Source organism: Salvelinus alpinus, chromosome 24, assembly GCF_045679555.1.
Source record: "Salvelinus alpinus chromosome 24, SLU_Salpinus.1, whole genome shotgun sequence".
Classification (NCBI taxonomy): Eukaryota; Metazoa; Chordata; class Actinopteri; order Salmoniformes; family Salmonidae; genus Salvelinus; species Salvelinus alpinus.
The window spans coordinates 22,719,281-22,746,496 of NC_092109.1; the positions used below are offsets into that span (position 1 = coordinate 22,719,281).

The window sequence follows — 27,216 nt, forward strand, 5'->3', positions numbered from 1 at the left end:
ACCTACTAGTTTACTCGCCAGCACCTCTACTGTTTTGGGTGTGCCCCAGCTGATATTTTTCACTAGATGTTTTTTGCCTTTATTGAAATTATATGCAGTGGACGTTTCAAAGGTAGATCTGATACGTGTAACAGTATAACTTTAGTACGTCCCCTCGCCCCGACACGGGCGCGAACCAGGGACCCTCTGCACACATCAACAACTGACACCCACGAAGCATCGTTACCCATCGCTCCACAAAAGCCGCGGCCATTGCAGAGCAAGGGGAAACCCTACTTCAGGTCTCAGAGCAAGTGACGTAACCGATTGAAATGCTATTAGCGCGTATCCGCTAACTAGCTAGCCATTTCACATCCGTTACACTCACCCCCCCTTTCAACCTCCTCCTTTTCCGCAGCAACCAGTGATCCGGGTCAACAGCATCAATGTAACAGTATAACTTTAAACCGTCCCCTCGCCCCGACACGGGCGCGAACCAGGGACCCTCTGCACACATCAACAACGGTTGCCCACGAAGCATCGTTACCCATCGCTCCACAAAGGCCACGGCCATTGCAGAGCAAGGGGAAACCCTACTTCAGGTCTCAGAGCAAGTGACGTAACCGATTGAAATGCTATTAGCGCGTACCCGCTAACTAGCTAGCCATTTCACATCCGTTACATACGCACACAAACAGTCAAAGATGATGACTCTGTGAATCAGTCATAGGCCAAGTGATAGGCCTAATTCGCCCTTACCAATAAACGTTTTCCAAATTAGCTTGAAACTATCGTCCGCACAGTTGAAGTTGCTTGATTGAAGTCCCCGGGTTGCAGCTGTGGGAGAACCAGCTAATTGTCGCTCACGCGTTTCACAATGGATGAGCTCACCTGAAGCCACGTAGTAATTAAGTCACCTGATGGCCACGTAGTAATTAAGTCACCTGATGTATCTATCTGTTGGTTAATAATTACCCCGGTCTTTGGTATATAGAGGTAGAAGGGTCTCCTACATTCCATCCGCTCTTTAGTTCACGATGGCATTCACTGGGAAATATCAGCTTGAATCTCAGGAGAATTTTGAGCCTTTCATGAAGGCAATTGGTAAGTAACAAACTATTAATAGGGCTATGCTCTTATCATAGACAGTATAAAACAGCCTCTTATGAATGTGCAAACAGTTAGTATTTTGTTCTGTGGTGCTATCTTCTCAATTTTCACTGTCACACTTTTATAAGGATAGATAAGCCAATTTCTGACTTTCAACAGAACATCAACAATATAAATTGGCAAAACAATATTTAGTGGGCTGTCATAGTTGGTCAGTTAACTTTTTGTTATCTTTGTTTAAACTTTGTCACTGCTCCCTGAACATACCAATACAATCTATACAGTTGCCATTAATTCTTTGCTTACCTAATTTTGACAAAATCAATATATAATGTTCTGGAATTAGTCTTTTTACAGCTCAATTTGAGAGTTTAAAACTTGGACTTATTTATAGCAAATTCTGCTATAACTTAAACCTCTACAATAGTTTGATGGCCACTTAAAGTGCTGTACTGGATGTCCTTCACCCACATGCAGCTGTAAGATTAGCTATGTCAGTTAAGGTACTCTTTGCACTTTAGCTCAATGGTTATTTGTAACCAATAGCATAACCCCTACACCCAAAAATACTGCTAGGTCGGTTGGGTTTCTCATCTTAACTATGGTGCTACGGTTATTCTTAAATTTAAAGATGTTGTCTTGACTACAAATTCCCAAATTGAAAAGCATGGAGGTGTAATCCAAAGAGAACCTGCACACCATTGCGAAAGGCTATAGGCTGAAAAGTAAAATGTACTAAGTTTTAAATAAGTAGTCATAGTTTGTATACGTAGTAAAATGTGTACTGCCAACCCCTTTTAACATGTTCCTCCTCAACACTTAGGTTTGCCAGATGATCTCATCCAGAAGGGCAAGGACATCAAGAGCGTGTCGGAGATTGAGCAGAATGGAGACCACTTCAAAGTGACCGTGACCACAGGCACCAAGGTCATGGTCAACTCGTTCACGGTCGGCCAGGAGGCTGAGCTGGAGACATTGACTGGAGAGAAGATAAAGGTGAGTTGGTCAACTAGTCATGCCTGCAATTACTTGGCCTTGTGTGCACACCTGAACATTGGTTAACTTGTATTTGCGTTATAAATAACATGGGTGGGCTATTATGGTGTTTGAGGGCTAAAGTATGCAGCTACTCTTTCCAGTTCAACTTTTGCTCATGATAAGCTGTTTCCTTAGTGCTGGTGCAAAAGTCTGGTTGCCCTCAATGAAGTTTCTCTCCCAACATCAGCTGTTTAATTTTATGATTGGTGTTAAACCTGCTTATGACAAGCTGTAGTGCAGTTTTACTCCTACATGTCATGCACTGACTCCTTTGCCCTTCCCCAGTCTACGGTGAATCTGGTTGGGAACAAGCTAATGGTCTCATTGAAGGGCATTGAGTCTGTCACTGAATTCAATGGGGACACCATTATCGCTGTAAGTATGTGGTTGTTGAACCAGCATGGGTTGGAACTGTAGCAAAATGTAACTGCTGTAGACCCTAATCTGTGTGCCTTTCCAGACGATGACGCTGGGCCCCATCGTCTACAAGAGGATAAGCAAGCGCATCTAGGGATCTCAACCCTCTTTGAATAAATGAAGGAAGTGTATTTTGACTGTGGTTTGTCTATAACATTTCTCTTTAGCTTGAGCTGCAGTATATAGCACTAGATGACACTATCAATTTTCACTTTTATTACCTCTTACATTCAATATTTCACATGGTACTTAGGCACATGGTTGGTACACTGATTCAATGTTTACTAGCATAAAGGTGGGAGCAATCATGAATTCACATGTACTTTGAGCCTTACAGATGTAGATGAGGCCTCCTTGTATATTGTAGTTCATACAGATGGAAATCTCAATGTTAAAAGCAGGAACTTAACTACATATATTCCAACAGAATATCTAGCTGTTGCAAAACTTGTGTAACCCACTTTCAATGTGAGAACAGTGATACTTCTGGGTAGATTTGGTGACCACTCTCATACCCTTGAAATGCTGTGTCTACAGAAGCTCATTGCTTGTGGCTGAGGGCCTTTATGTTGTCCTCAACACTGATTGCTTCAGCCATGGGCTTGTTCTGCAGGGCAGCCTCTCATGCCGTGGTAGAATGCTCATTCTGCTTGAACATCCTCAGCTCCATCTCAGTCTGCATACGCATTGACTAGGAAACAAGTCAGGGGTCAAAAGTCTGGTAGCAATTGAGTTAACACTACCAGACATTCTACACATTTCTATTTAATCTAACATTGTCCTCTACTGAACAGGGCTGCCTTTGTTTAAATCAAAAAGTTAATGACCTTAAGGTATTCGGTACCTCAAGGTCCTTGGTAATGGTGTGGTTGGGTCCGTGGGTGACCATGAGGATGGCGTAGGCCTTGCAGATCATTTCATGGGCAACCTTGATGAGCCCTGCGTGCCAGTGGGTCACGCCAGCCCGCATGGTGGCCATGCCCAAATAAGCATTATTTGGGTGGTACAACTTCCTGCTCGGGGGATAAAGATTTAGTTAAGGCTAAGTGAAAGGAATGTGATTTCAATGCTAGACATGCTAATCTTATGGGCACACTGGTCTCCTTTCCCCATCACTCACATGTAGCCCTCCACCAGTCTGCCTGCGTATTCTGCAGCCTCTGAGAAGAACTGCAGGTAGGACAGCACCTCACTGGCTGTACTCAGCATACGCAGATGGTACAGGTGTGTGTTACCCAACACGGGCTCCTGTTTGTCTAGACACTCACGACACAGCTTCACCACCTATAGAGGGAGAGTAATATGGGCAAGAAGTGGTTATTTATGAAGCTCCAAAGCCGTTCCTAATGGTGAAGGATGGGATTGTTACCTCATGGAAGTTGCCAGCAGTGCGAGCTGCCTCAACCTTGGCCAAGCACTCCAAACTGAACTCCTGTACCTCCTTTACCAGTTCATCAGAGGGCTGAGAATAGTTTAAACAAGTGTTAGTGTAGGACTATTTAGGGAACATGCACATCATTCACTCCTGATCATTGAAAGTAAAATAAAGCTCATGACAAATGCACTACTGCAGACAACCACAAGTGACAGCCACAACTTGATGTTTCATTGAAGGACATGTTGCTCAACGTGTTGGTCCAGTAAGTAGTCACACACCTGGTGACCTAATTGTCAATGCCTATACATGGATATATAATGTATGTCATTGACCCGTGTCTAAAGACGTGGTCGTGCTGAGGGAGTTAGTCATAGGATTTAGCAATGTCTCAATCAATTGGAATTCAGCATCAGGTGACCAAATACAGATAACCAGAATAACTTTTTCTTATCAACTGCTACATGTATTATGGTCTCAGCTGATGTTTAGGGTGGGGATCATGTGAAGCACAATTGAGTTAAGGGTGAGGGGAAGCATGGAACTTGACTCAACTGAATAGTAACTAGGCTGAAGTGTTTTAGGCCACTGGGCCCTCAGATGTATGATCATTTTAAAATGTGCTTCTGATTATACGCTGCGCGGTGCCCATCTGCTTGCTAGAGTTACATGCCCAACGTGAGTGTGGGTATGGCAGGGTCCAGGGACCCAGAAGCCCATTGTTTGGAATGGAAGGAATTGACACCAACCTTGTCCTTAACCCGCCACTACTTTCCCCACCTTGTTTCCGTCGGTCTCCTTGGCAGCCATCTTTAGGTCATCCTTGAGGTGCTCGCTGCAGGTTTGACAGGTACAGTCAAAGTGGTACTGATGCTTCAGGGTGCGCTGGCGGTCCGTTGACACATTCAGGAAGTCCACGTAGCCGACCGTCAGCTCCTCGTTCTCAGCAATCTTACTCAGCGCACGCAGCTCAATCCTGGGGGAGCAGGGCGGCATGGTTAGCCATGGGCCTTAGTGTACCGGCTGCTCTAGGATCAGCTCTAAATGTCACATGCTGGACCATAGAACAGGCCCTAGAGAAGTTGATGTCATGGGAGTAACCATAGGGGAGGGTAAAGGGGTAGTGTAGCCCCTAGGAGGTCTATGGATCTTTTATGGCAAAGGTGGTAGTGTGCTTTCCCTGTTAGGGTAGGGCTGTGACTGAGTTCAAGCCATCCTACAAATGTTCCCTCAATTGCTACGATAGCAAAAGTGCAGGAAAGCTATTGCATTGACATAGTTTGCCAGGTACATGGCAGCCTTTTGGAGATAGGAAACTGTGAAGCATTCATTTGCCAGTCAGCAAACATAAACATCACTGATTGGATAATCCTGGCTGCTCAAAGTTCAGAGAAGGTTATATTGATCGTTCAGAGTTCTATAACTTCTTGGACTGTTGGCTCCTGATGAGCAATAAATTAAGCTTTAGAGAAACATCGACAACCCCCACGGCTTGCAGAGACCGTGGGGGTTTCCATTTCCCTCAACTTGAAGAAACATTTTGCACTGACAGATGACCAATAACACATCAGGTCATCACCAACACAATGCACGCAGTCTAAATGTTTCTTTTTTTAATGCATTCTTGTTATGATGGGATGTTTTGAAGTAATATTAAGGTAGATGACTGAAATGGAACACAGTTTCTCACAATAGACACACTCCACTCAACAAAGCCCTAAGCAGGACAGCAACTCAGTCCTACTGGGAGCTAAACAAACCATGCGATATGTTTTAGTTAGACCCAATTTGTTGAGTTTCATATTTAGTTTTTCCCTCCTAGGGGTTAAATTTGAGACTTATGACAATTAATCTTTTGATCTTGTTCACTGAGCAAAATAGTCCTGTAAGCTACTAACAAATATATATTTTTAGAAATATAGGGAAAATCACATCAATGTAACAGTCAAGGTTAGAATGCATGAGTGTAATTTGGTACAGTTCTGTTTTTACTTCCTCACTATCATCCAGTGATAGAGGTTTATAACAGGTGTTGAAGAGATCTTTGAGGATCGGCTGTTCAAGGTTCAAAGGTTAGACGTTAGCTCAAAGCAGACAGGCAGACCCACCTCCTTTTAGAGTGGTAGGCTGCGTTCAGAGTTGACTGACTGGAAGAGAAGATGCAGTCATAAAGTTTACAAATCACATATAAATCTCACTATCTTTCTCTCTCGGGATACATACTTGCCATGGTTCAGGATGACAGTACAGTTGGGCCAGCAGTCGTGGTTGACCAGACACAGGTTAGGGAACAGACCCACTCCCACTGCCTGCAGACCCCTCTGGTCACTCAGAGTAAAGCCATTACACTTGATCTACAGATGGAGGGAGAGGGACAGATGGAATGAGAATGCCAGAAACAAAGTGGAGAGAGAATGAATGATAGAGGGAGAGGTTAATGATGACAATACCTCACAGTACATAGAGTAAAATAACACATACTATAGTCATAATAGATTAACCAGTGATCTTATATGTACTGTGCCAATGTTTGAGAACTGGATGGTAAGATGACTAACTCAGTGATACTTACTATGCCAAAGATGTGTGAGATGTACTCCTTGCCATGCCTGGTTTTGGGACAGTAGTCCTGGAAGTTTTGCATGTCGATCTCGAGCTCTTTGAAGTCATCAGCGAGCATGTCGGCCACGTGGTCCTCCAGCTGGTCCACAGAAGTCAGCTGGCCGTCCGACACGATGCCTGTGTCCTTCTGTATGCGCCACAGCACACGGGCAGTAAGACTGGAGAGGAACAGGGAGAGTTGGCAAGTTGATTTAACTCTATAATGCTAAGGCATTGACAACCCACCACAGTATTTCTTCCACTTCCCCTTTCCCTCCATTCTCTTCCTACTCCCCTTTTCTTCCTCCTCCACCTCCTCTCTTTAACTCTCTCTCATTCTCCTCACCCTCCCTTCACCCTCTCCCTCCTTGCCTCCTTACCGTACATTCTCATTAGGAGCCTTTTCGTACTTCTTGATGGCGGCACACTCCTGCTTGTGCTCATCCCAGCATGCAGTCTGGCAGGTTCGGTCACAGTAGTGGGCGAATTTACACTGGGCGCAGCGGTGCAGGTTGGCCTGGCGACGGAAGCAGCTATGGCACACCTGCTGAGACAGACTGGGGGGAGGGTTAGAGGTCATGATTTCTTATGGTTGCCCAGCCCCCTGGCACTCTTGTAGTTAAACCCTGTTGCAGTCATGCTCCCTCCTATCCTTGGTACTTTAACTATCATTTCATATGGGCTAGATATGAACAAAGCAAGGCAATAACCAGTGGATGATACTCCTTACTTCATCATCTTTCCTTTTTTTCTATAGGTCTTTCATGGCTATCCTCTTGTTTCCCCTCACCCTTTTTCAGTGTCATCATACATATCCCCAAAATATTGGCTCGTATTACTTGTGTGATATATTTACATAATGGGCTATTCTGAGATGACATTACAGAAACATGATGACACACCTTCTCCACACACCTTCCACACGTCTCTCTCACTTTCATCTCTCTCTCTCTGCTTCATCCCTCTTTCTCTCAAACTCTTTGTACTTCATCTGAGAATGTTTCCACTGTCATTCCATGTACTTGTCGAGCTCCACCATTATATCACTGCATATGATATATGTATATTTATATTTGTGGGGTTCAGTGGCTAAGCTATTAGCCTCATCCATAGCTGGGAGGACTTTAGCTATTTATGGTGAAAGGTCTTGGTCTACTAGTCATATGAGAACTAGCCTATATTTCTGTCGCCTTATTATAAAGGCGCTTAGTTGTTCAGTAAACTGAGTACATGATTTACTCTACCTATGACAGTTGAACATCAAGCACACATCAAAATATTTAAACAATGTGGACAACAACAAAGTTACCTTAAAACAATGCATACTGTAATTCTCTTTGTGATTGTGCCTGTAGTTTCATAGTTTTCAATTGAAACGGGCCCCAGCTGCCTAGGGGCCCCCACTTTATACAGCCTATATATTGAATAAATTCCTCAAAATAAAAACTTACATAAAATACATATTTTCAATTGTTGGATAAACATAACGTCCCCTCAAGGGGGGGCCCCTCAACAACAACATTCTTAAAACGCCCATGTAGACAGGCACCTGACTGGTCCCAGCTTTCACTCCCTCTGATGTGCCAACAAACAGGTACCCGAGATCTAATTTCTAAAGTAAAAAAATCACAATACATGAGGCCAGACTTCCTAAAAAAAATATATATCAATAATAATAATAATCTAGCAGCATTCAAACCTACTTTCTGAACATTCATGTTGTACACAACTTCCTTGATCTCTGAACTTTGCCTTAAGGTGAAGGCCGGTGAGTACAATATGTTTTTGTATATAAAAATAGAACATTTGTGGCACACATTCAATATTCCTGGATAAACATGTCCTACTGCTCTGGACATTACTGTGTAGGCTAGACCCTCTAGAACAATTTTAACCCAAGGTCTGCAAAAAGTTTTAGAATAGGTCTAGAAAGATGTGTAAGTGACACAGCAATGCCAAAAACATAATACTAAACAGCGGTTGCTTAAAATAAACTGCCACATCTTGAAGACGAGCAATGGGCTTGTGTGTGTAAACAGTTTATCCCATGGGTGTCTGGGAGTGTGTCTAATAAGAAATAACTAGTTTGTTAATGCCTGCACTGATTGTTGGCATGCTGAAAAGCTTCAGGAACACATGTGATCTTCTTTTCTAAGAAATATGAAATGACTGCCTGATGATCTTCCTTCTGCTTTCCTGAACTTTCCAATACCTGTCTGATACATTTCAATCACTTGAAAGCATATTTAATTCAGATTTAAATCAGGTAAATCATTACCTGATTTGACATCTTTGTGTTATTTATAAGGCCAGATTCAAAAGCGTCATAACATAATTTTGACAGATTTGTTTCCGATACGCCTAGGGTCCTAAAATGGAAAACAAAATAGTGTGATGGTCAATGATATCCCTATTTTAAAATAAATGTGTTAATATTGGAGTAAATATAGTACTGAAATGCATGTATTCAGTGGAATGCACTGTACTTCGACATTGTGAAGGTCTGGCACATCTCTCCTTTGAAAGTGAACTGAGTCATTGGATTATTATGATGATTTTCTTTAAGCAGTTTGGGTCATTGAACAGGTCAGAGTCTATGTTTAAAGTTTGAGTGGTATGGAGGTTTTTCGCAATACGCTGTAGATGTATGTGTTCCAGAGTAGAGACCCACAGTAGCTACTGAGTTACCTGAATGTCTTGTATTTATATGGTATTGGCTTTTCATTCTTAGTTGATATAATCTCTCAATGTTCATCTCAAAGTGCACCAGGTTGGTGCATTTAGCTGTTAAAATTCCTTTTCTCAAATCCTAGCAAAGCCCATGTACGTCTGCTCTTTAGTAAGACGTTGGGTAGGGGGGAAAGTATATGTCACTTTGGTGGTGACGTGTTGTAGATAAGCAACAAACACACAAACGGGTATTACAATATACAGTGTATCAATCTTGTTAAACCTCCATCTACTACTGTACAGTTGGATGGTCCATGAATAAGACCACACTTTCAGTTCAGTGCAGTCTGTGTTTGTGTGTGTGTGTAGTGAGAGGTCACGGTCTCTATATCTGCTGGAATGCTGGTCACCGATATGCCTGCTTATGCTGCAGGACCAGTGTGGGGCCATATAAGAACTAGCAGTTGGTAGGACAGCAAGAATGCAGCTCTTAGCGTTCAGGAATTGGGTCATAATTGCTCATATTTGCCAGGTCGCAGTTGTAAATGAGAACTTGTTCTCAACTGGCCTACATGGTTAAATAAAGGTAAAATAAAAATCCCAAGCCTTTGCAAGGCTGGAGCCAAATTAATAGGAAGAATATCACAAATGCATTCAATTAATTTCCGCCAGTCATTTTGTGCGGTTTTGTCAAAGCTCCTTCTAACGAGTCATGCGCGAAAACAAATTCAACGTGCCCCACTGGCTATATAAACCGGTGGGTGCAAAGTCAAACAGCCGGACCGCTGGTTTCGCGGTGAGCACATGGTCCAAAGGAACACTGGTGTTTTTTATTTTATTTTATTTAACAGCCTGCAATTTTATTTCAGAGCCCGCATTTTTTTTTTTACGGCCTGCTATTCCTCCATCAAAAGGTTCAGGGCTGGACCAAAAACATTGACAGTGAGTGAATCCTGCCTGGTAAAAACATGGGATTCTTTTTATGATCTAGTGTAACATATGTGTGAAAGTTACTCCTCGGCCTGCACCTGCGAATATCTAGCGTTTCGCGTGGCGCTGACTGGTAAGGCGCTTCAGGAGGGCGGTCACGTGTGCTAGCAAGGCAGAGGTCCCGAGTTTGCGTCAGGTGTGGGCTGAATCGGGATGAAGTGGTACTCGCTAAGCAAGCACCGTGACGTCATTTACACTAGCTCCATGTTGATTTACAAAGCTTGGGCACCTACTACACTATACCCAACATTGAACCCAATGCTGAGGACCTCTCAAATCATACAAGTCTGCACGATGAGCTGAACAATCCGCTCTAATGCTGACGTTTTTCTTTGTGAAAAGCCACAATTTTGGGAAGTACACTTTGGGAAGAATAATGCTGAATCATGAATTTTGCACTCTTGGAGGCAAAGGACACACAATGTGACATCACTTTACTGCACATTACTGAAAGTGTGTCAACATGACTATCTGCAAGCATTTAAACAGGATGTGAAGTTTTGGACAAACTGAACTACAATTTATTTCAAGAATATTTTGTTTGGTTGTAATATTAAACATATTAAAATGATTTACATTAATACTTGAACAGCAGGTAACCTTTTTAACCCAGCACCTGAGGAGTAACTATATGCTCATGCCACTATGAGATACCAATACTATACATGGCCACCATGAATCAGGCCCTACCTGTCAAAGACATAGCAGAATGGATGTATTTTTTTAAATAAAAAGAACCACAATCTCAAATTGTTAAAGATATGCATTGATACAGGAACCATGTAGGTATCATTTGTGCATTCAATTTGGCTTTATTACTGAGAAATAATGGATGTGTGCATGCCACTGAGAGATTTTGCCATTATGACTCAAATCTCCATGCATTGGGCCCTACCTGTCGAAGACCACTGCAGCGAAGCTGGGCTCAGCGAACACTACCTCCCCAGCCCAAAGGTCTTTGGTGGTCCTAAGACCCCTGCCCTTCTCCCCAGCATCAAACACCTCTATGTTGTCCATATCCAGGGTCATTACCAAGTGGACAAGACTGGAACAGCTCACAGATAGAGGTTAAAAAGAGAGGGAGAAGGAGTAGTGCTGGCTGGAGTGCGATTCAAAAACGTTCAGCACCTGACCCCACCCTCCAAAAATAGACTGGCCTTCCTGGGACTGTACCATCTGTGTGGGGGGGGGGGGCTGTGGGAGTCTAGGGCCTTGAGAGTGGAAGTCCTGGGAAGGCTTACTCCATAGGGGGGAGAGTTGTACAGGTCTGCCTGGATGTCATCCCCTTCTTTGTGGTTGGTTGAGGCCAGGCCCCAGGGGTATTTTGGTCTGGCAGCTGTGTCTGTCTGTCTCTGTTTGGGGAGGTAGGAGGCAACTGACTTTGAAGAGGCCTGATCAAACACTTCTCTCTGTTGCTTTTGTTCTCACTCTAGCTACCATATCTGTCAGTACCACAGTCTGCAGTTTGCTCTTCTCTGCTTTCTGTGTCTGGCTCATTCACATTGGCTGTTCACACTTTCCTCTCATTCAGTGTCCCTTTCTCCCTTTTGTCAAAATATATACATCTCAAGGACAGCAAGACTGTCATATATGAAGAATGGTCAAGTGTAATTAAATACATTGTTCTGTAATTTGTAGTTATATAGGATAGCCCTATTTAATACCAAACAATAAAACCTAATTGAATGTCATGATTTATAGAATGCTGTAATATCCTGTCTAAACAAACCAGGACTTGACAATGACAGATTTTGAATATATGCTGCATGGGTCATATTTTCCCTTTCACTTCACAGGGTGATTTAATACTCTGAAAGAACACCACCTAAACGAAGCAAGGATGCTTCTGGGATTACACAGCCTTGTGAAGACAGACTGTTTACAGTGGGAGTGTGGGAAAGAGGTGAGGGGGAAGAGAAGTTAGAAAAGCAGTGGGGGGAGGATAGGATTTGTGTGTGTGTCACATGTAGCTCCTGGCAAATGTTATTTGGAAGGTAAAGATGGGAGAGACTTGAGACAGTGGCTCAGAGCATTTACCCTATTTGTCCTGTTCGACTCAAAGGTCTGACTGGTCTGGTGCTGCAGAAATGAAACACTGATCAGCTGAGTAGAAAACTATGCAACACCATCTGTGAATCTAAGATCATTCCACAAAGCATTTGACTTCATAACAGCAGAATAACTGTGAATACTGTAATGTAAGCAGTCAAACGAGTATAATATTAGTTTCCAAATAAAAATAAACTGCAGGAATTTTGTTATTTTACATGATTTTCACTTCGCGGCTGAGCCATTGTTGCTCTTGGCTGTTTGCACTTCACAATAACAGCACTTACAGTTGACCGGGGCAGCTCTGGCAGGGCCAAAATTTTACGAACTGACTTGTTGGTTCCACATTGAAAGTCACTGATTTCTTCAGTATGGGTCATTCTACTGCCATTGTTTGTCTATGGAGATTGCATGGCTGTGTGCTCAATTTTATACACCTGTCAGCAACAGGTATGGCTGAAATAGCCAAATCCAGTCATCTGCCTGGGTGTCCAAAAGTATCTCTATTCCTGACAGAGTGAAAAGGGAGTGGGTTAGATTAATGGGTGTGTGTGGTTCAATACATAAAAGGCCTTTAAAATGTCCCCAAACTATTTTAAGCCAATACACAAATCAATCCATACGGTTACATGAGAATACAACAATTATAAACAATATACAGTACTCAAATGCACACTATTTAACAAAAATGTCAACAGCGCATTTACAGTTTCCAACCACACTGAACACTAAAAAGTCCACTCCAGCGTAAAGCACTGGAGAGACAGAGCGACAGACAGAATGGTCTTGGCTGTTAACTTCCGGCTTGCAGTTGCTCTCATCTGCCTGTCTGTCCAATACACTGTTGGTTTGTCTGTCGCTCCAACCGAGAGCTCACACACACACAGAAGAAACATTTACTTCCTCCTCCTTGATAGCTGGTGCGCTCTTAAAAGCTCTTAAGGATCGGCCCCCTTTTTTCAATTTACGCCTAAAATGACAACCCAAATCGAACTGACTGTAGCTCAGGCCCTGAAGCAAGGATATGTATTTTCTTGGTACCATTTGAAAGGAAACACGTTGAAGTTCGTGGAAATATGAAAAGAATGTAGGAGAATAATACATTAGATCTGGTAAAAGATAATACAAAGAAAAAACACTTTTTTTTTGTACCATCATCTTTGAAATGCAAGAGAAAGGCCATAATGTATTATTCCAGCCCAGGTGCAATTTAGATTTTGGCCACTAGATGGCAGCTGTGTATGTGCAAAGTTTTTGACTGATCCAATGAACCATTGCATTTTGGGGGGAAATGGTTAAGACTGCCAAAATGTGCCTAATTTGTTTATTAATAACGTTTCATGTTCAAAACTGCACTCTCCTCAAACAATAGTATGGTATTCTTTCACTGTAATAGCTACTGTAAACTGGACAGTGCTGTTAGATTAACAAGAATTTAAGTTTTCTGCCAATATCAGATATGTCTATGTCCTGGGAAATGTTCTTGTTACATACAACCTCATGCTAATCGCATTAGTCTACATTAGCTCAACCGTCCCACAGGGAACCCACCAATCATGAAGAAGTTAGTGGTAGCACACGGTGAAGGCTCTGTGCAGGATTTCACCACAACACTGATAAACATATGGAATATCTCCATGAAATGCCACAAGTAGAGCGCTACAACTCTTAAAAAGCAAAGGCATTAATAAAAGTGCAGACAGGAAGATAAAGCAATTATTTTCACCTATGCTGTTCAACAGCAGTAAATTTGGTCTCAATAAATATAAATGATTTTGAATGGTACATCTATACTACAAAAACAGATCTACATATAAGCAGAGGTTATGCAAGGCACCATTCAAGTATACACATATGATCATATAAGGAACAAGAAATAATCTACGTTAAATCACCAATAAGTTGCAGCCTTTACTTGATTTCATTGGTTTTGTTAGGCTGTGACCATTCGTACAAACACGAGCATATCAGCGCCACTAACAACTAGGAAATGGCAGATCAGAAAATGCACAGTTTAGAGTTCAGTAAACTTTGAGATAAAGTACTTTAATATATGCTATTTTGGTACCAAAAGTTCCAAGGCAAATTAGAACAGTACTGTCATGGGATGGAATGTTAGGCCCTAACATGGACTCAGGATAGTTTGCCAAACTCAGTAACTACAGTAGGCCTATGGCTTTGGATGACGGAAACATCTTCAACCTTCCTTCTCCATGTTTCCTTCTGATTCGGTAAAAGGTTCACTCAAAACAGGTTTAGAATCAGATCTTATTAACCCAAAACCATCTTTGAAGCGAACTAACTAATCTGAACCAGTACCAGTTGTTCTGGCTATAAAATTGTACCTACACCAGAAATATTCATCTCCAGTCTGAGCCCCACTGTGTCTTCTAGTTCCCCCCTCTCTCCCTACAGATCATAGAAATCAAGGTGTGCTCCGGAGGGGTAGTCATCCTCCAGCAGCACCTTCATTAGCTTAGCACAGGAGTCTTCACAGGTGAGCAGCTGACCCTGGGAGAGCATGACTGAGAAGGACTTCTTCACGTCAGGGTCTGCCGTGCAGTCCCTGGCCTCCACCTGCATGTCCGTGTTCAGGGGACCTAGAGAAACACAGAGACAGGATCTAGGTTGGTCACTGGATGGTCATGTTAGAAAGGACAAAAATTGCAATATCGTGAGAATGTGCAAAGTCATGATGATCCGTTTCAAGGGTAAATTTCAGCTGAACTGAAATTGAATTGACCCCAGGCCTGACTGTAACATAGCTAGGTTCATAGGTCAAAGACATCCATAATAAGTCCATTCAGTGCTCTATTTCAAAATCAGTAGTCTTACTACCTGGGGATTAATTTCATCTCAAATGCCAGGTTGAATTAGTCTGGCTAATGCCAAACTCTCGAAGTCCTCCTGACTTCAGAGTCTGAAATGGCTCTGATGTTCTCGGCACAATGCATTGAAAATGAAGGGGGCTGTGCTTTTACTGGTTGACTATCCTCTGTCTTTCTCACTCAAACACCCACACACAGCCCCAGGGCACCGCCCCTTCCATTAAAATGGTTGGATTTTCAAATCCAAAAAACTAGAGGGGGAAAAAAACATTTCAGGGATCCAATCAAATATGTCGCATAATTTCTGAGCGCATATCGCATTAACAGCCTCCTTTCCAGACCAGTGTCGTCACAGCCTCACCCTGCGCTGTAAGTCACATGGGTCATGTCAGCCAGGCGAAGGTTGAATGGCTCTTGACAGACACATGAACGATGACCAAGTCAATTTCATATGCTTTTAAAAAAATGTATAACTGGAATAAAGGTCAGTTCAGGAGTGTATACCTGATGTGTATTGTTTTATTTATCAGGGGTTTATAGCCTAAAGCTACCTGGGGAATAGTTGAGTACACGGAGGTCCGGCTCCTCCTCTGCCAGCACACGGAACATCATGTCTCGGGCTGCCTTGCCTGTGCAGTACAGCACCCAGGAAGGGAGGGGCTGCAGGGCACACAGCGAGCTCACGTTGACTACACAGCGCCGCAGCCCCTGTCGTCGTGGGAACACCTGCAGCAGGCCGGCTGTCAGGCTGAGGGCGGAGCTTACGTTGAGTGACAGGTAGGAGTCCACCTCCGCCATGTTGGTGAAGCTCTGGGCATAGCGCGACACGTCTCCCAGAGAGGCTGAGGGGGAGGGGAATGGGAAAATGTCAGATTATACAACGGTTGAATTATATCACTTAATTACAGTGTGTGGACTAGGCCTACTAGGCTGTATAGACCGACTATATTGTAATTTTTGGGAGATTTGATGAGCACAATCAAATACAATTAGATTTGATTAATAAATAAATTAGTATCTAAAGATGTATAAATCATGAGACCTAATTTGAAAATCTGTAAACTGAACACTTTGTTGGATAATTGTCATACTTAGTAGACGTATGGAAGTCAAGCAAGCAGGAAGGCAGTAACAGGTGGATGAATAATTTACCAGCATTGTTTATCAGTATGAGATGGTCAATATCCTCGGAGGAAATCTCTTTCGCCGCCCTGATGACACTTTCCACCCCTTCTTTCATTCCCAGGTCTACGACAACACAACGAGTTACCAACCCTGCCCTGCCCGCATCCGACGAAGCCAAATTTGCCTGGAGTTCCCGCAATTTCTCATCGGAGCGAGCCGCCAAAACAAGCACCGACCTCGGTTTGAGCAACAGGGAAATCTCTTTCGCTATGGTTCGGCCAAATCCTTTGGACGCCCCGGTGATGATGCACAGCGCTCTCCCTAGGTCCTTCACTTCTGGTAAAATTACGTTGGAGATACCATTGGCCTGCATTTTGGTGAAATGCGAGCGGAGAGCTACAGCTTATACTTATGAAGGCTGGCAGAGTTTTGTAAAGAACCGTTTTAAATTAATTTTTCAAATCGATTAGATTGAGGAACGGATATGGATGCCAAAAATAAACATGAAAAATGTGCACGCCTCTTATCCCGCCCACTTTATGGTGTTCAAGCAAATTCGCGATTTAGTTTCTAAAATTAATAAGCAAATGTTTTATTATATGCCTAGATGTGGGCTGTCCTGGCCAAAATGTGTTCTTATCAATGATGTATCTTATTGTTGCGATGTCCGCGATATCCGCGATATCGCTACATTATTAAAGCGAATGAAAATATAAGATAAGACAACAGAGGTAAAGACAGTTTCAAGTTGGATATTCGACGGATATTCGCGCTTTCAAACCTCAATAGCCACTTGAGCCACAGACTCCAAATAAGTGTCATGATGTTGGAAAAATTGGGCACAACATTGCATAGGTCTTATTTTCACGATTTGGACATTAATTCGTTTCCCAAAGCTAATAAACATGTGTAAATGTGAGCAGCATTTTGTATTCCTAGTTGAATTAGTTAGGGAGCGTAAACAAAGTACAAACTTTTTTACATTCAAATTTCAATAGGTCATTGGTCATGTGACCTAGTGACTTCAAACAAGGTTCAGAATGTCCACTGACTACCCTTCTATATTGCACACCCTTTAGTTTGTCCATTTTCATCTCACAGGATTTTACATGAATTTTTCCAAATGTAAAGTTTCAATAGCTCATTGGTCGTGGGACCTAGTGACTTCAAACAAGGTTCAGAATGTCCACTGAGTGGGCCTTCATATTACACACCCTTTAGTTTGTCCATTTTCATCTCACATGGTTTTACATACATTTTTCAAAAATGTAGAATTTCAATAGCTCCTTGGTCATTTGACCTAGTGACTTCAAACAAGGTTCAGAATGTCCAACGACTACCCTTCTATATTGCACACCCTTTAGTTTGTCCATTTTTATCTCACATGGTTTTACATGAATTTTTCAAAATGTTGAATTTCAATAGCTCCTTGGTCATGTGACCTAGTGACTTCAAACAAGGTTCAGAATGTCCACTGACTACCCTTCTATATTGCACACCCTTTAGTTTGTCCATTTTCATCTCACATGGTTTTACAACAAAAAAATCTAAATTTAGAATTTCAATAGCTCCTTGGTCATGTGACCTGGTGACTTCCAACAAGTTTCAGAATGTCCACTCAGTGGGCCTACACATTGCACACCCTTTAGTTTGTCCATTTTCATCTCACATGGTTTTACATGAATTTTTCAAAATGTACAATTTCAATAGCTCCTTGGTCATGTGACCTAATGTCCGCTGACTACCCTTCTATATTGCACACTCTTGTTTGTTTACTGTAAAATCACGCGCTGTAACGTACATTTTTCATAGTTTCACATTTGCAATAGCTCCTTGGTCATGTCAATTACACACCTAAGAAGCATGCAGTGGATATACACCCATATTGCATAACCTCTAGTCATGTATCTTCTATATTGTTGTACATTATTATTAGTTTGACAATTACGGGGTTCAGTCCAGTGTTGTGTTTACCCTTTTCTTTAATATTTATCTATAATAATTGGTAGTTCTAAGTACTTATTTTCCATGTTTTTTCCACAGTATTTAACAGTGGTACGCAATAGGAGAGAGACAGATAATATCTCCTTTCGTCGTTAATATCAACCATAAAGGAAAAGGGCAAAGTATGAGAGTCATGATATTTGATTTGATTTGATTCTCTTTTGGACTAATCTTCCAAGAGTCCTTAAACATTCAAATACAATTTATAATACGAACACATTTTCACATATAACACACTATTACAAACATACATAATATACTAACATAATGACCCAATAAATACTCAATGTAAAAAATATTGATTCTTCATATACTAAAGTCCCACAACATTTCTATGTATTATATTTAAATCGTTTTAAAATAATGTTTAAATTTATGTATTGAAACGTTTCTGGTTTGCTCAGTTAATTTATTCCATTTCTTTATTGCTCTAAATCGAAATGTTCTTTTGCCTATTTCTCTTTTCTGTCTAGATAACGCATAGATGTTGGACAATCTATTGTTAGTATTTACGGAATGTCTGTCTCTTAACAACTGAATACTGTTGTGAAAAGAACTTGGCCGTTTTAAATGATGTATATTATGAAATAAAATAAGCATGTTTTTTTCAATTATCTTGTCGATTGATGACCAACCAAGATCATTGTGCATGACTGCAACAGAAGAACCATATCTCCACCTTAAAACAATCCTTGCTGCTTTGTTCTGTGAATTCTGCAGCCTCCTAACTTCACTTGATGATGCATTTCCCCAGACCACAGAACAGTAGTTCACCTGACTCTCAATTAATGCTTGTGTTATTTGCTTAAGGAATTTTTCCTGGTAAATATTTAGCTATCCTTCTGATTATGCATGCTGTTTTAATATTTTTTTTACATTGATTAGTTATTTGAGACAACCATGATAAGCAATTGTCTAGCTGCACTCCTAGTAATTTGGTTTCTGCCACTTCCTCAATTTGTACTCCTCCCATACTTAATTGTATCCCATGCTGTTTTGGCCTTTATCTCGTGGAACAGACCAACATAACTTTGGTTTTCTTGGTGTTTAAAACAAGTTTGTTCTGGCAAACCCACTCCCTGATATTCTCCAAATCTCCTTGTAAATCTTGCTGTACCTGTTGAACTGATTGTCTTGCTGCATAAATTGTAGTATCATCTGCAAATATAGTAGCTTGAGTTTCAGCTAATACATAGGGAAGGTCGTTGGTATATATTAAATAAAGATGTGGCTCAAGGCAGCTGCCCTGCGGTATTCCACAGTTTAACACATGAGGGGACGAAAATTAACCATTGATATAGGTGGACTGTTTCCTGTCAGTTAGATATGACTGTACCCAATTCAAAGCTACCTCCTTAAAACCATAATGCATTAATTTTGTCAAAATTATTTCATAATCCACTAAATCAAATGCTGCACTGAAATCTTGGCAATATCAACTGGTTTTGTTATTATTCTCCCGTCAACCTCCACACTAGATGGGCATGATGAGATAGATGTGCCAAGTAAGCCCTTAACTGTGTTCCATACCTTTTTAGAATCATTTTTACAATTAATAAAAGCATTGTTGTAAAATAACTTTTTCTTTCGATTCAATTTAACTGCATAATTACGTAATGTTCTATAATTCTGTTAATCAATTTCTAATTTTGACTTTGGCTGCTAAGACTTTTGCCATGTTTCTTTGAGAAAAAGCCTCACCCAGTTCATCATCAATCCATTGAGATGGATGAGCCCCAACAGTACTCTTTCTTACTGGTGCATGATGGTCCATTACCTCAGTGAGCAAATCAATAAAACATTCTGTAGCGTGATTTAAATCGTCCTCTAGATAAATCAGCTCCCAGGGTGCAGCAGCCAAATCATTTAGAAATAGCTCATGATTAAATATATATATTTCTTTTTTAAAGGGCAAAGTACGAGAGTCATGCTATTAGTTGTCCAAAGCAGGGATGGAGAGTGAGCTGGTGAGGTAGGCTGCAGTGGGTTTGCTGGTCAATACATATACTGAACATGTAACCACAGTAATGGTGGCCAGTAAATCAATGAATAGAAATGTAATATTGACAAATTAAACAAATTGTAGACCTTTAATATTTTCCAACATGTCAGACACTTAACTTCAAATAAGTATGAAACATTTCTGTATTAACTTACTCTTTATCCCTGGTTGATGTACATTTCAGAGCCTCTTCAGTGTGGATGGGGTATAGCATACATTTTCAACAACAAAGACTGCACTTCCAGTTTGTGTTCTTTACTCTGTTGAACTCTTTTGTCTTCATTCCTAGGCACAGCACATGGAACCACCGTTGGCATGCAAAACATTCAATCTAAATCAAAACAAAGCGTAACACGTTATAAATACTATCAAATATCAATGTTGTATGACAAATGACTAATTAGCCATCCATTGTGTTATATCATAAATTGTCTTACATGCCGTCACTGTTGTCAAAAGATTATAAACATGTTAAATAAAGTTACTAACCCAGTCAGTCTTTGGGCCACATCCAGGTTCTTTATCAGTGGCACACATGAAGCAGTTGTTGGCTTTGTTGAACTCTGAAATCATAGGCATGAACTGAACATATGGCTGTCCCACACAACTACATACAAATAAAGAATTTACATTCACTTTTAATTAAATGTCATTACATACCAGACATTTTTAGTTTATCCTCAGCCATTTATTTTCGCAGTTGCTCCATGTGTTTTTTGAAGGTTCCATATCAATTTGGGAGGGGATGTTGGGGAAGTTCTGTGCAACTTCCTTGGCCATCTACACCAAAAAATAAAATAGAGTTTTTGACATAATTGTCACATAACAGCTAAGCATTAATTATTGAAAATATAACTATCAAACCTGCATTACGAAGACCCCACAGCTGAAGGTGTCCTGCTGAATGGTGTGAGTTATTTCCCCTCCTTTCCACTTTATGTCCACCCAGTCGTCTTTTCCATGACAGGATCTTCTCATTTTGAAGTATTCTCTTTTTTATGTAAACATAATGGAATTCTGATTAGTTATAGGCAAATGAATACACAAGCCAAATTTGTATGCTGTTTTCCTTATCACTATAATCTAGTAGTAATTTATTAGTAGAGGTAATTTCCTTTATGCCCCGTTCTACACACAGCCTAAATTATAGGCACTGAACTATTTACAGGACAATAATAAAAGTAGCATATAGGATCCAACCCTATCACAGAGTGAATAAATGTAAATGTTTGTAGACTTTAAGAAAAAAATATTAAGTGACAGTTTCATCAGTACGTGCTTAAAGAAAGTCATATCACAAAGATCACAGATGACAGTGCCCACCAAATCTATGACAATAGAGAATGAATTGTAAGCACCAAAGTGTGTTTGTCAAAATAATATCTGAAAATGTCAGTTGTTGAACATAATACTTCTATTTGCAATAGCAATTTATGATATATGCAGTTGAGGAATATTCCATGTACCAACACTACATGTTCGACGGACATAAGACATTCCCACATACAGTATTTTTTTATTTTTTTATTTCACCTTTATTCAACAAGGTAAGCCAGTTGAGAACAAGTTCTCATTTACAACTGCGACCTGGCCAAGATAAAGCAAAGCAGTGTGTCACGCCAACATTGCTTTGTATGTTTCTATTTTTTGTTTGGTCAGGGTGTGATGTGGGTGGGCATTCTATGTTTTGTTCTATGTTTTGTATTTCTAGGTGTTTGGCCTGGTGTGGTTCTCAATCAGAGGCAGCTGTCTATTGTTGTCTCTGATTGAGAACCATATTTAGGTAGCCTGTTTTCCCACTGTTAGTTGTGGGTGGTTATTTTCTGTTTAGTGTTGGTTGCACCTTGCAGAACTGTTTCGGCTATTCTTTTTGTTATTTTGTATTCAGTGTTCAGTCAGTTAAGCGAATAAAGATGAACACGTACCCCGCTGCATTTTGGTCTGACGATTCCTCTTCTTCTTCCGATGAATGCGGTGACACAGTGTGACACAAACAACAGCACAGAGTTACACATGGAATAAACAAACGTACAGTCAATAGCACAATAGAAAAGTCTATATACAGTGTGTGCAAATGAAGTAAGATTAGGGAGGTAAGGCAATAAATAGGCTGTAGTGGTGAAATAATTACAATTTCGCAAATAAAAACTGGAGTGAGATGTGCAGAAGATGAATGTGCAAGTAGAGATACTGGTGTGCATAGGAGCAAAAATAAATAAATATATGAACAAATAACAATATGGGGATGAGGTAGTTGGATGGGCTATGTACAGGTGCAATGATCTGTAAGCTGCTCTGACAGCTGATGCTTAAAGATAGTGAGGGAGATATGAGTCTCCAGCTTCAGTGATTTTTGCAATATCGTTCCAGTCACTGGCAGCAGAGAACTGGAAGGAAAGGCGGCCAAAGGAGGAATTGGCTTTGGGGGTGACCAGTGAAATATATCTGTTGGAGCGCGTGCTACGGGTGGGTGCTGCTATGGTGACCAGTGAGCTGAGATAAGGCGGGGCTTTATCTAGCAAGGACTTATAGATGACCTGGAGCCAGTGGGTTTGGCGACGTATATGAAGCGAGGGCCAGCCAACGAGAGCATACAGATCGCAGTGGTGGGTAGTATATGGGGCTTTGGTGACGAAACGGCTGGCACTGTGATAAACTGCATTCAATTTGCTAAGAAGAGTGTTGGAGGCTATTTTGTAAATGACAAAAGTCAAGGATCGGTAGGATAGTCAGTTTTACGAGGGTATGTTTGGCAGCATGAGTGAAGAATGCTTTGTTGCGAAATAGGAAGCTGATTCTAGATTGAATTTTGGATTGGAGATGCTTAATATGAGTCTGGAAGGAGAGTTTACAGTCTAACCAGACACCTAGGTATTTGTAGTTGTCCACATATTCTAAGTCAGAACCGTCCAGAGTAGTGATGCTAGGCGGGTGGGCAGATGGGGGCAGCGATCGGTTGAAGAGCATGCATGTAGTTTTACTTGCATTTAAGAGCAGTTGGAGGCCACGGAAGGAGAGTTGTATGGCATTGAAGCTTGTCTGGAGGTTAGTTAACACAGTGTCCAAAGAAGGGCCAGATGTATACAGAATGGTGTCGTCTGCATAGAGGTGGATCAGAGAATCACCAGCCGCAAGAGCGACATCATTGATGTACACAGAGAAAAGAGTCGGCCCGAGAATTGAACCCTGTGGCACCCCCATAGAGACTGGCAGAAGTCTCCCATTTGACAACAGGCCCTCCCATTTGACACATGAACTCTGTCTGAGAAGTAGTTGGTGAACCAGGCGAGGCAGTCATTTGAGAAACCAAGGCTGTTGAGTCTGCCGATAAGAATGCGGTGATTGACAGAGTCGAAAGCCTTTGGGCAGGTCGATGTATACAGCTGCACAGTATTGTCTATGTCGATGGCGATTATGATATCGTTTAGGACCTTGAGCGTGGCTGAGGTGCACCCATGACCAGCTCGGAAACCAGATTGCATAGCGGAGAAGGTACGTGGGATTCGAAATGGTCGGTGATCTGTTTGTTAACTTGGCTTTCGAAGACCTTAGAAAGGCAGGGTAGGATGAATATAGGTCTGTAACAGTTTGGGTCTAGAGTGTCCCCCCCCTTGAAGAGGGGGATGACCGCGGCAGCTTTCCAATCTTTGGGGATCTCAGACGATACGAAAGAGAGGTTGAACAGGTTAGTAATAGGGGTTGCAACAACTGCGGCGGATAATTTTAGAAAGAGAGGGTCCAGATTGTCTAGCCCAGCTGATTTGTAGGGGTCCAGATTTTGCAGCTCTTTCAGAACATCAGCTATCTGGATTTGGGTGAAGGAGAAGTGGGGGAGGCTTGGGCAAGTTGCTGTGGGGGGTGCAGAGCTGTTGACCGGGATAAGGGTAGCCAGGTGGAAAGCAAAGCCAGCTGTAGAAAAATGCTTATTGAAATTCTCGATAATCGTAGATTTATCGGTGGTGACAGTGTTTCCTAGCCTCAGTGCAGTGGGCAGGTGGGAGGAGGTGCTCTTATTCTCCATGGACTTTACAGTGTCCCAGAACTTTTTGGAGTTTGTGCTACAGGATGCAAATTTCTGTTTGACAAAGCTATCCTTTGCTTTCCTAACTGCCTGTGTATATTGGTTCCTAACTTCCCTGAAAAGTTGCATATCGCGGAGGATATTCGATGCTAATGCAGTACGCCACAGGATGTTTTTGTGCTGGTCAAGGGCAGTCAGGTCTGGAGTGAACCAAGGGCTATATCTGTTCCTGGTTCTACATTTTTTGAATGGAGCATGCTTATTTAAGATGGTGAGGAAAGCACTTTTAAAGAATAACCAGTCATCCTCTACTGACGGAATGAGGTCAATATCTTTCCAGGATACCCAGGCCAGGTCGATTAGAAAGGCCTGCTCGCTGAAGTGTTTTAGGGAGCGTTTGACTGTGATGAAGGGTGGTCGTTTGACCGCGGACCCATTACGGACACAGGCAATGAGGCAGTGATCGCTGAGATCCTGGTTGAAGACAACAGAGGTGTATTTAGAGGACAGGTTGGTCAGGGTGATATTTATGAGGGTGCCTGAGTTTGGGGTTGTACCTGGTAGGTTCCATGATAATTTGGGTGAGATTGAAGGCATCTAGCTTAGATTGTTGGACGGCCGGGGTGTTAAGCATATCCCAGTTTAGGTCACCTAACAGCGCAAACTCTGAAGATAAATGGGGGGCAATTAATTCACATATGGTGTCCAGGGCGCAGCTGGGGGCTGAGGGGTGTCTGTAACAAGAGGCAACATTGAGAGACTTATTTTTGGAAAGGTGGATTTTTAAAAGTAGAAGCTCAAACTGTTTGGGCACAGACCTGGATAGCATGACAGAACTCTGCAGGCTATCTCAGTGGTAGAATTGAGTTTGCACTTTGTTGGCCCAAACACCCACAGACCCACAAGGTTGAGGTTACTCACGGACAGTAATTAGTAATATTTTTTTTTTTGCATTGATGAATTGTGTCCTCTAACTGTCCAAGAATAGGATCCAAAGTGTTAGGAAGTATTTGTTCCCATAAATACAAAGGAGGGTGTCTCTCCTCATACCTCTGGCACTTTAGTCAGACTGCCAGACTGTGCACCACAGAGCCAATCAGGAGAGAATACAAACAGGTCAACGGTGCCAATTGAAAGTCAAGGGGTGTGTCTGTGCCTTTTGGATGACTTTCTCTTTACAGAGAACCCCTGTGGTTCAAGTCAAGAGCTACCCTTCCCCTTTCAGTCTGCTCTGCGCATGTCTGAAAGTGACAGAGCCAGCAGCCAAGAGAGTTTTTCACAGTATGTCATAAAAAAGTATTACACTTATGAATGTATGTAAAATGCTAATATTAGATCCAGTACAATGGAATAACTACGACCTGAATTTGAATGCAGCATGTTCCGATTCCTCCTTCTCTTTCTGTCCAGCAGGGTCAACCAAAAACACTGGGCCTGATGGTTCATGCAGATACTGGGGAAGCAATATAGAAATGTATTGATCCCTTACATGATTTTACTATTAAATGACCCATATCACAACCCTCATACCTCTTCACAAAAATGTACCTAAATCAATTTTGGAAAAAGGATTTTACTCACAAAAGAAGTAGGAATTTATTTTCCCAGTTAGAAATAGTAGGCCATGCATCAAATAACTATTTTCATCAGAAAAACGAACCCTCAAATGCACTATTGCATTTTGTAAGTTGTCTGCAGGTGGCTTGTTTTGAATGCACTCAAATATCAAGTCATTATCAGGTTATGTAAACTGCGTTCCAATACTCAACGTAGAAGGATTTGTCTTAATGTACAGTATATGAAAATGATGCTATGAAAAGGATTCTTTCACGTTATCAAGCTCACTGTGACTGACAAATCCCTGCCTATTACTGTGATTAAAAAGAGCATATGAAACATTGTTTTTCATGAGGCCTACCTGTGCGCCTTCCTTTAAGCACCTCTGTTTGAACACCTCTCCTGTCCTTCATTCATACCACATACAGCCATTTGTGGATCTTATCAGTGTCCATGTGAAAGATAGTTATTGCGAGGATGGAAAATTTGTTGACTTAAAAACATTTTTTTGAACACCCATGTAAAATGAAGGCCTGCAAAGCTTACAGATTTAAGTCTAATAACATGAGATGAAAGTAGACAAACAACAGAGTTTGCGATATGAAGGCATAGTCAGTGGACATTCTGAACCTTGTTTGAGGTCACTAGGTCACATGACCAAGGGGCTATTGAAATTCTACATTTTGAAAAAAATTCATGTAAAATCATGTGAGATGAAAATGGATAAACTAAAGGGTGTGCAATATAGAAGGGTAGTCAGTGAACATTCTGAACCTTGTTTGAAGTCCCCAGGTCACATGACCAAGGAGCTATTGAAATTCTACATTTTGAAAAATTAATGTAAAACGTGTGAGATGAAAATGGAAAAACTAAAGGGTGTGCAATATAGAAGGGTAGTCCGTGGATATTCTGAACCTTGTTTGAAGTCACCAGGTCACATGACCAAGGAGCTATTGAAATTCTACATTTTGAAAAATGTATGTGAAACGTGTGAGATGAAAATTGACAAACTAAAGGGTGTGCAATGTGTAGGCCCACTGAGTGGACATTCTGAAACTTGTTTGAAGTCACCAGGTCACATGACCAAGGAGCTATTGAAATTCTAAATTTAGAAAAATGTATGTAAAACCATGTGAAATTAAAATGGACAAACTAAAGGGTGTGCAATGTGTGTCTATGCCATCGGGTTAGCTACAACCAGTTTCGAAAGTGTTAGGAGTAATGGTTAAAGAGCTATTGAAATTTGAACAATTTGATTTGTCACTATGTTGACGGTCCCTAACTGCTGTTGGTGGACATTTTACATTTTACATTTAAGTCATTTAGCAGACGCTCTTATCCAGAGCGACTTACAAATTGGTGCATTCACCTTATGACATCCAGTGGAACAACCACTTTACAATAGTGCATCTAAATCTTTTAAGGGGGGGGGGGGGGGGGTCAGAAGGAT

At 41.5% G+C, this 27,216-nt stretch overlaps 3 protein-coding genes and 1 long non-coding RNA gene across 5 annotated transcripts; 2 read left to right on the plus strand and 2 right to left on the minus strand.

Moving 5' to 3' along the window:
* The first annotated feature begins 956 nt into the window (after nucleotides 1–956).
* LOC139552327 (fatty acid-binding protein, liver-type-like) lies at nucleotides 957–2,675 on the plus strand. Its single transcript, XM_071363953.1, has 4 exons — nucleotides 957–1,083; nucleotides 1,913–2,085; nucleotides 2,413–2,502; nucleotides 2,588–2,675. The coding sequence occupies exons 1-4, from the start codon at nucleotides 1,017–1,019 to the stop codon at nucleotides 2,636–2,638; spliced, it is 381 nt and encodes a 126-aa protein (XP_071220054.1). The 5' UTR covers nucleotides 957–1,016; the 3' UTR covers nucleotides 2,639–2,675.
* A 70-nt stretch (nucleotides 2,676–2,745) lies between these two features.
* LOC139552324 (histone-lysine N-methyltransferase SMYD1-like) lies at nucleotides 2,746–11,316 on the minus strand. Of its 2 annotated transcripts, XM_071363950.1 has the most exons (10): nucleotides 11,076–11,315; nucleotides 6,901–7,077; nucleotides 6,492–6,699; nucleotides 6,143–6,273; nucleotides 6,028–6,066; nucleotides 4,700–4,895; nucleotides 3,914–4,006; nucleotides 3,665–3,828; nucleotides 3,389–3,557; nucleotides 2,746–3,235 (listed from the first exon to the last, which is right to left on the minus strand). In XM_071363950.1, the coding sequence occupies exons 1-10, from the start codon at nucleotides 11,207–11,209 to the stop codon at nucleotides 3,167–3,169; spliced, it is 1,380 nt and encodes a 459-aa protein (XP_071220051.1). In that variant the 5' UTR covers nucleotides 11,210–11,315; the 3' UTR covers nucleotides 2,746–3,166. The 2 variants fall into 2 exon arrangements, with proteins under 2 accessions (XP_071220051.1, XP_071220052.1); XM_071363951.1 differs by lacking the exon at nucleotides 6,028–6,066 and having other exon boundaries at nucleotides 11,076–11,316.
* A 2,938-nt stretch (nucleotides 11,317–14,254) lies between these two features.
* Nucleotides 14,255–16,555, minus strand: LOC139552325 (sepiapterin reductase-like). Its single transcript, XM_071363952.1, has 3 exons — nucleotides 16,210–16,555; nucleotides 15,609–15,899; nucleotides 14,255–14,829 (listed from the first exon to the last, which is right to left on the minus strand). The coding sequence occupies exons 1-3, from the start codon at nucleotides 16,553–16,555 to the stop codon at nucleotides 14,639–14,641; spliced, it is 828 nt and encodes a 275-aa protein (XP_071220053.1). The 3' UTR covers nucleotides 14,255–14,638.
* On the plus strand, nucleotides 15,897–16,693 carry LOC139552329 (uncharacterized). Its single transcript, XR_011670415.1, has 2 exons — nucleotides 15,897–16,192; nucleotides 16,304–16,693. It is a non-coding gene; the product is annotated as an uncharacterized lncRNA (long non-coding RNA).
* The last annotated feature ends 10,523 nt before the right edge of the window (nucleotides 16,694–27,216 follow it).

Excerpts from the sequence above, each read along its gene's own strand:
- LOC139552325 (XM_071363952.1), bottom strand. The coding sequence starts at position 16,555 with ATGCAGGCCAATGGTATCTCCAACGTAATTTTACCAGAAGTGAAGGAC. Across the intron at positions 15,900-16,209 it reads CATACTGATAAACAATGCTG|CCTCTCTGGGAGACGTGTCG; the intron begins GTAAATTATTCA and ends CCTCCCCCTCAG. Across the intron at positions 14,830-15,608 it reads TGTACTCAACTATTCCCCAG|GTCCCCTGAACACGGACATG; the intron begins GTAGCTTTAGGC and ends GTGTTTCTCTAG.
- LOC139552324 (XM_071363950.1), bottom strand. The coding sequence starts at position 11,209 with ATGACCCTGGATATGGACAACATAGAGGTGTTTGATGCTGGGGAGAAG. Across the intron at positions 4,007-4,699 it reads AGGAGACCGACGGAAACAAG|CCCTCTGATGAACTGGTAAA; the intron begins GTGGGGAAAGTA and ends AACTATTCTCAG. Across the intron at positions 3,829-3,913 it reads CTGCTGGCAACTTCCATGAG|GTGGTGAAGCTGTGTCGTGA; the intron begins GTAACAATCCCA and ends CTCCCTCTATAG.
- LOC139552327 (XM_071363953.1), top strand. The coding sequence starts at position 1,017 with ATGGCATTCACTGGGAAATATCAGCTTGAATCTCAGGAGAATTTTGAG. Across the intron at positions 1,084-1,912 it reads GCCTTTCATGAAGGCAATTG|GTTTGCCAGATGATCTCATC; the intron begins GTAAGTAACAAA and ends CTCAACACTTAG. Across the intron at positions 2,503-2,587 it reads ATGGGGACACCATTATCGCT|ACGATGACGCTGGGCCCCAT; the intron begins GTAAGTATGTGG and ends GTGCCTTTCCAG.